The following is a 7,295-nucleotide window of genomic DNA, read 5'->3' on the forward strand; positions in this document are numbered from 1 at the left end:
ACCTTGGATTATTCACCAAAGAATTCTCTCTTCTTCCATGCCTCTCCTTTCTTTCTTTTTAATCCCTCTTTCCCCTTCCGTCTCCCAATCTACGACCATACCTATAATTATACAGAAAATGATCTGGTTTTTACCGGTTCTTATCCGAGGGGAGAGGGGGAGGTGGGGAGGGGGGACAGGGGGAGACCGGGACTCACCCGTCCTAGCTGTCTTATCTCGCCTCCTCCTCTCTTTTATCAGTTGTTGAGCTTCTTCCTCGGACTCGAGAAAGCAGCAGCAAGAACTGGATTATTGCTGTGGGAAAGGAGCAAGTTTCAGGTCCATCTGTCTTGAGGGAAATGTCAATGATAAGATAACAACAACATTATCAACAGCAAAAACAATATGATGATGATGATGTTATTGTTACTACTTTTACTCATTAAAATTATCATTGTTATTATCCTTGTCATTCTATTATTGGTATGATTATTATTGTTATCATTATTATTATAATAGGAACAACCAAGACAAGAATAATCATAAAAATCCTGATTGGAAAACGGCCTACACGAAGATTAAAAATAAAAACCGTAAAATACTTTATAAAATTCGTCTATTTCTAGATCTCTGTCTCCAGGTAAATAATAATAATAATAATAATAAATAAATAAATAAAGAAATAAAATAAAATAACTCGTAAAATTACAAAATTCGCCTATTTCTAGCTCTCTGTCTCCAGGTTCCACAACAAGGAGAACCGACCCACGCACGGGATTGCTGTAGCGAACCACACCTCTCCCATTGACTCCATGGTTCTGGCGACGGACAAGTGCTATGACATGGTACGTGCCGAATTATGGAGGCAGCGGCAAGGAAAGAATCAGCTGTAGGATGGTCGTTCTTACCGATTTAGTTTAAGGTACTATCACACTAGCTCTGTTTCCGTCAATTTTTTGACAATTTTCTGAAATTTTGTCATTTTTTGAGCGAATTGTCGATTTTCCAGTCAGACGATAATGATCGTTTCCGTCTGAAAACCTTTCCGTCAACTTTTCCAGCCACGCAAAGTCAAATCAAGAGTTATATTTGAGAATGTTTGTATTGATGGTAAATAAAATTGTCAAAAAATTGACGGAAAAGGTGCTAGTGTGACACGGCCTTTAGAGGAACAACAGCGAAAATGAATCAGATTTGTATGTGTTTGTTTCGGGATGTGTGTGCGTGTTTGTATGTGTTTGCATGGGGATGTGTGTGAGTGAGTATGAATGTGTGTGTATGACTGAAGCACAAAGCAGAATGAATGAATGGTTAATACAATGATATAAACCAATGGCAGCAACACAGCTTCTCTGAAGGTGCTGGTACACTAGCACTTTTTCCGTCAATTTCTTAACAATTTTATTTAACATAAATACAAACATTCTCGAATATAGCTCTTGATTTGATTTTGCTTGGCTGAAAAAGTTGAAGGAAAGGTTTTCAGACGGAAACGATCATTATCGTCTGACTGGAAAATCGACAATTCGCTCAAAAATTGACAACATTTCCGAAAATTGTCAAAAAAAAGTTGACGGGAAAAGTGCTAGTGTGACCGCACCTTAATACTAGCAACAATAGCTTGGTCAGCATCAGTGGTAATAATACGAACAATACGCTACAGCAATAGAAATATGGACACTAATAACAACCCCTCGACCCACTACACATTTAAAGCTCCATCAATAAAGCTGTTTTTGTGGGCGTTTTACTTTTTTAAAATAAAGGAATAAAACCCCCACAAAAACAGCTTTACTGAAAGAGCGTTAAATGTGTCATGTCTTTGTTGACATATCAGCACACTCGATTATTTTTTTGTCATTCACGTCTGCTTCAGGTCGGGCAGCGGTCGAAGGGGATCCTCGGCGTGTTCATGAGGGCGCTGGCGAGGTCCTCGTCTCACATCTGGTTCGAGAGGACAAAGTCGAAGGAGAGGTCCCAGGTGGCGCAGATGTAAGTCGGAGGGAGGCGTGAGGGAGAAAGGGATAAAGAGGGAGAGGGAGAGGGATAAAGAGGGAGAGGGAGGGGGGGTGAGGGATAAAGAGGGAGAGGGATAAAGAGGGATAAAGAGGGGGAGGGATAAAGAGAGAGGGATAAAGAGAGAGGGGGAGGGATAAGGAGGGAGAGGGATAAAGAGGGAGAGGGAGAGGGATAAAGAGGGAGAGAGAGAGAGAGAGAGAGAGAGATAGATATAGAGAGAGATAGAGAGAGAGAGAGGGATAAAGAGGGAGAGAGAGAAGGAACGCCTCCCACACGAAGACGATTGCGATCGTTTCCGTCTGACTACTTTCCGTCTTGATCTTGTGCTATTAATAAATTGGATGTAAACATAAGCTAATATCTGAAAACATTCGTATATACAATATACATCATATTTCTTTAAAATAACGTCATATGCATGAGAATGTCCGTGTGATTCCCGGGGCCTCACTCCGATAGCGCCATGTTTGTTTACATGAGTCAGTCGATTTTCAAACGGAAAGTTCTTCCGGAAACGCAAAAAAGCAATAGTGTAACAGGTAATAGTAATAGTGTAATAGGTAATAGGTAATAGTAATAATAGTGTAATAGTAATAGTCTATTAGGGCCTTCAGACACTGCCGCGTCCTGTAGTAACCACCCATTACTCTCACGCTCCAGGCTGCAGGAGCACGCCCAGGACACGACCAAGCCCCCGATCCTCATCTTTCCCGAGGGCATCTGCGTCAACAACACGGCCGTCATGCAGTTCAAGAAGGGAGCCTTTGAGGTACAGTTGGAGTCGCCGCCATTTTCCCGTTTTCTTTTTTTTCTTTCCGTCGAGCTGTCAGTAGAGAGGGTAGACTAGTATAGTCTAAAAGTCTATGAAAGAAGAAAGAAAAGCTGTTCGTATGCTTGTATGTGTGTGTGTGTGTGTGTGTGTGTGTGTGTGTGTGTGTGTGCGTGTGCGTGTGCGTGTGTGTGTGTGTGTGCGTGTGCGTGTGCGTGTGCGTGTGTGTGTGTGTGTGTGCGTGTGTGTGTGTGTGTGTGTGTGTGTGTGTGTGCGCGCGCGTGTGTACAGCGTCTATAACGCTTATACATTAAGAATATCTGAAATATGAGTGCAAGTTCCATTTCCCATCCCGGCAGCGTCTGGCCATTGCGCACCTGACACCACGGGCTCAAGGTGACTGGCGGCTGATAAGGAAACCAATTTAGAAAGTGTTAACAACTGCAGATATCGCTGATTAGCGGTGCAGGCGCATAGTCTGGGTCGCAGTTACTTGAACGGCTCTTTGATTTTGTACACAATACGAATGTGGCAAGAATATCACATCCATACATCTGTACAACACATACACACATACATAGTGTGTGTATCTATTGTTGTTGTAGAGGGAGCGTTCCTTATCCATAAACAGTTTCTTGGTATTAAATACTGAAATTGGCGGCTCTAATTTGTCCCTGTAATGTTATTCCAATAGCCTTCCCATTCAAAGTAAAGTAAAAATTTCTTCGCTCTTTTCAGATTGACAGCGTGGTCTTCCCCATTGCCATCCGGTTCGACCCCCGGTACGGCGACCCGTTCTGGTACCAGGACTCCTTCGGCGCCTACCTCTTCAGCATGATGACCTCGTGGGCCATCGTGTGCGACGTGTGGTACCTCCCGCCCATGCGCCGCGGCGAGAACGAGTCAGCGACGGCGTTCGCGAGCAGGTTCGTCTTCGGCGCTCGGGGTTCAATGCTTCTGTTTGTCTCACCTTAACTTTCTTAGACACATCCGGGGTTCTCTGCTTCTGTTTGTTTCACCTTAACTTTCTTAGACACATCCATGCGCTGTTTTTTGTTTTGTTTTTCTAACGATTTTTCCATCTTTCCCAACGGTTTTTCATATCTTTACTAAACTCGTCTCTTCTCCCTCCCTCCCACACACGCACACACACACACACACACACACACACACACACACACACACACACACACACACACACACACACACACACACACACACACACACACACACACACACACACACACACACACACACACACACATCTCTCTCTACCACACCCCTCCCTTCGCGTCTCCGGCCGACTCCACCGCCAAACCAAAGAGTGAAGGCGCTCATCGCCCACCGCGGAGGCTTCGTCCAGCTGGCGTGGGACGGCTCCATCAAACTGGCGCAGAAGGGGAACGCGCTGTGGCGGGAAAAGCAGACGCGGTGGAGGAACAAGCAGCAGGTGGAGTTCGCGAGGCACCTGAGCGTGGGCGAGGACGAGGACGCGGCGCAGGAAGGGAAGGAGGAGCGAGAGGAGAGGGAAAAGGACTCGGAAAAGGACTCGGAGGAGGGCACTCCTGAGGACGCATCGCGGGAGGGGAAGAAAGAGGTCTGAGGATGGTGGGTGAAGGCGGAGACAGGAGAATCCGGGGAGGAAACGTGTCAGAAGTCTGGAACTGGAAGTGAGGAGAGGAAAACAAAGGTGAACAGAGGAAGAGGAGAGGGGAAGATGAACGAAGTGGAAGGGGAAACGGAAACCATGCAAAGGAAAACGAAGAGAAAGTGATGAAACTGCGAAATGAAAGAGAAGGAATGGCAAGCGAACGCAAATGAACAAAAAGAACACAAAAAAAAGACAAAATGGGGGGAAGATTGTGAAGGAAAATACTAAATAAAAAATAGAATGAACGCAAGGGAATTAAGTATGATTTTTCTTTCAAATGCTTTAACACAAGATACTCACTGTTGGTGCTAAAGAACAACGGCGTATATTATAAGGAAAAAGAAATTATAACGTATGTTGTAAGTCAAGCAATAAATAACATGATACTAGTTTATTTTCCAGATATTTATTATACGCAGTGCCTTATGTCTGTCTCTCCATCTATCATTTTTCATCTATAACTATCTATATTAATCACAGTCTATCTATCTATCTAAGTAATCTATCCATTTATCTATCATCTCTCTCCTTCTCTGGAGAGAGTGAGAGAGAAAGAAAAACTGAATCAATTTTCTAATCAAAGAGCCATTATGAAACAACGGGTAGTACAGTTAGAGATAGCTATTGGAGAAGCAGCTGGAGAGGAATCCAGGAGCTGGGGGAGGTCGTGAAGTTATAGGAAGAATGTCAGGGAAAGGAGGAATTAGGAGAAGGACACTGTTGCGACAGAAGGGATTCATGTGAGCATCCAGGTGGGAGGGATAAGGATAATGGGGAACGGAGAGGGAATGGTGCACATGGAGGAGAGGATGGGGTGTGTTGAGAGACAGTGGGAGGAAGAAGGGGAGCTTGAGAAGGAGATTGATGGATACTATGAATAGAATAGGAAAAGGAATAGAAGGAATAGGAATTGAGGAATTGGAGGGTGGGTGAGGGGAGTGGAGCATTCTCTTGGGTCATGTGTTGAGAGTTTTGGATCTTTAAAAGGGTTTCTTGAGTGGGGTTGGGTGGTGAGGTCTGAGAAATAAACATTCTCTTGTGAGGAGAAGAAGGGATAGACGTTCAAGAAACAGATGGAGAGGAAGGCGAAGAAGAGGATGTGGTTGAAGACGGAGTGGAACGTTAAGGTTATGTGGTGCGAAAGGTAAAGTGAGAAGGTGGTTACTGGGGAAGTGGCAGATATCGGAGTATCTGGATTTAGACTGGAAAAGTAGGATGGTTCGGGGTAAGGGGAAGATATTCTGGGGGGAAATGTTACAGCTTGAGAAGATGGGAGGGGAGCAGAGTGAAGGACTATCTTGTAATAGATGGAGAGAAAAACTTTGTCGTCGTACTTCCTGTCTGGCCTCACGTAGAGGGAGGCCTGCTACCTCAGATTCGAGCAAATAGGCAGGGCAGCTCCTACAAAATACATTATGGGAGCCATCACAGCCACCACGTCACTAAGCAGAGCAACTTGAACGGTCATGACAAGGTATGGTACATAGAAGACAATTGGCTGTGGAGCGACAGTGTTTGGCTGGATGGCCAAACCGCCGACATGTCTGGCACTGACGAGGAAAGGGTCTATATGATCGGACATGATAGGACACTCCACCAATATAAAATTCACGGGGGAGGTCATGTCTCCAGAAGCTAATCTTAGCAATATAGGTGTAGAGTTAGGGTAGAGCACACTAGCACTTTTTCCGTCTTTTTTGTCATTTTCTTTTATAAATTGTTAACTTTTTGAGTCACACAGGTTAAAAGAATATTGCGTCAGTCACGCGAAACGATGATATCATTGTACGCCTTTCTTTTCAATTTATTCTTTGTGTACTCGCCATCTCTGACATCCCAGAGGCAATGATTCTAACTAAAGAAATTCCTCAGAAAAGCAATGTCCAAACAATAGCGATCACTTAAATAAAATTTTATTAATTTCTATAAAAAATTAAATTCATATTTACTAATCTATTGTTTTATAGTACGTGTATTGAATTTATTCTCATATTTTTTAATATTAAAATGAGTTTTATTTAACATAATGCAAACATTCTCGAATATAGCTCTTGATTTGCCTATGCTTGGCTGAAAAAGTTGACGGAAAAAGTTTTCAAACGGGAAGGCTAGATCAGCATCTGTTTATTTTGATGACGTCACAAAAGTTAAGGATGCTTCGTTGAATATGGGAAAGGCTAGATCAGTAGCAACTGGAGGAGGTGTCATGGCGTCTGATTTTGATGACGTCACAAAAGTAGCGATTCTATTTTTGGAAAAAGCACATGGGGTTTATTATTCATTTTGTTCTTTCAATTTTCAAAAAGGATGTGAAATAATGATTTTCATGGTCAGACATGCCGGACTCGCCATACAGGCTCTCAACTGGAGGAGCGGAGGGCGCCTAGGGATAAGGAGGACGAAGGTCTATATAAGTACTTATATAGACCTTGAGGAGGACCGCAATGGTGGACTGTATCAAGATGAGCAAGAAGGGAGGTAAAGCAGATGAATCGATAAGGCATCCACAATTAAGAGCGCCGAGGATCAAGAGTATATGAAGATGGAGGAGAGTTTTGCGGTCTGAGCCCTCGGATATGTGGGATAGTGTGTGTGACTCGGAGGCGGCGACGAACTTTTTCTTCGATGGACAAGATATGGTGTCGTCTAATGCGGTGGAGGAGTAGGCATAGGGGAAAGTCGTGGATACTGGAGTTTCTGAATTTTGAATGGAAAATGGATTTGATTAGGAGATGGGGGTAAAGGTGGGAAGTAGGGGGAAGAGGTACTGTTGATGATGTAGATGCAGTTTGTGTAGAGGGGAGAAGAGTAGAGCGTTGAATAGTATTGGAGTAGGGACTGGTAAAAAACCTCCATGGCTTACTTGTTGCTCGGCTT

General features: G+C 43.8%; 1 protein-coding gene across 1 annotated transcript in view; it reads left to right on the forward strand.

Moving 5' to 3' along the window:
• Positions 1-4,812, forward strand: part of LOC113801179 (glycerol-3-phosphate acyltransferase 3) — a gene marked incomplete at its 5' end in the record, with an annotated part of 6,471 nt that extends 1,659 nt beyond the window's left edge. Inside the window, 5 exon segments of the mRNA XM_070120291.1 lie at positions 722-824; positions 1,856-1,971; positions 2,659-2,767; positions 3,506-3,693; positions 4,091-4,812. Of these exon segments, the coding sequence (XP_069976392.1) occupies positions 722-824; positions 1,856-1,971; positions 2,659-2,767; positions 3,506-3,693; positions 4,091-4,370 (796 nt within the window). The 3' untranslated portion in view covers positions 4,371-4,812.
• Positions 4,813-7,295: the final 2,483 nt, after the last annotated feature.

The sequence above is a fragment of the Penaeus vannamei genome, unplaced genomic scaffold (genome assembly GCF_042767895.1).
Source record: "Penaeus vannamei isolate JL-2024 unplaced genomic scaffold, ASM4276789v1 unanchor4360, whole genome shotgun sequence".
NCBI lineage: Eukaryota > Metazoa > Arthropoda > Malacostraca > Decapoda > Penaeidae > Penaeus > Penaeus vannamei.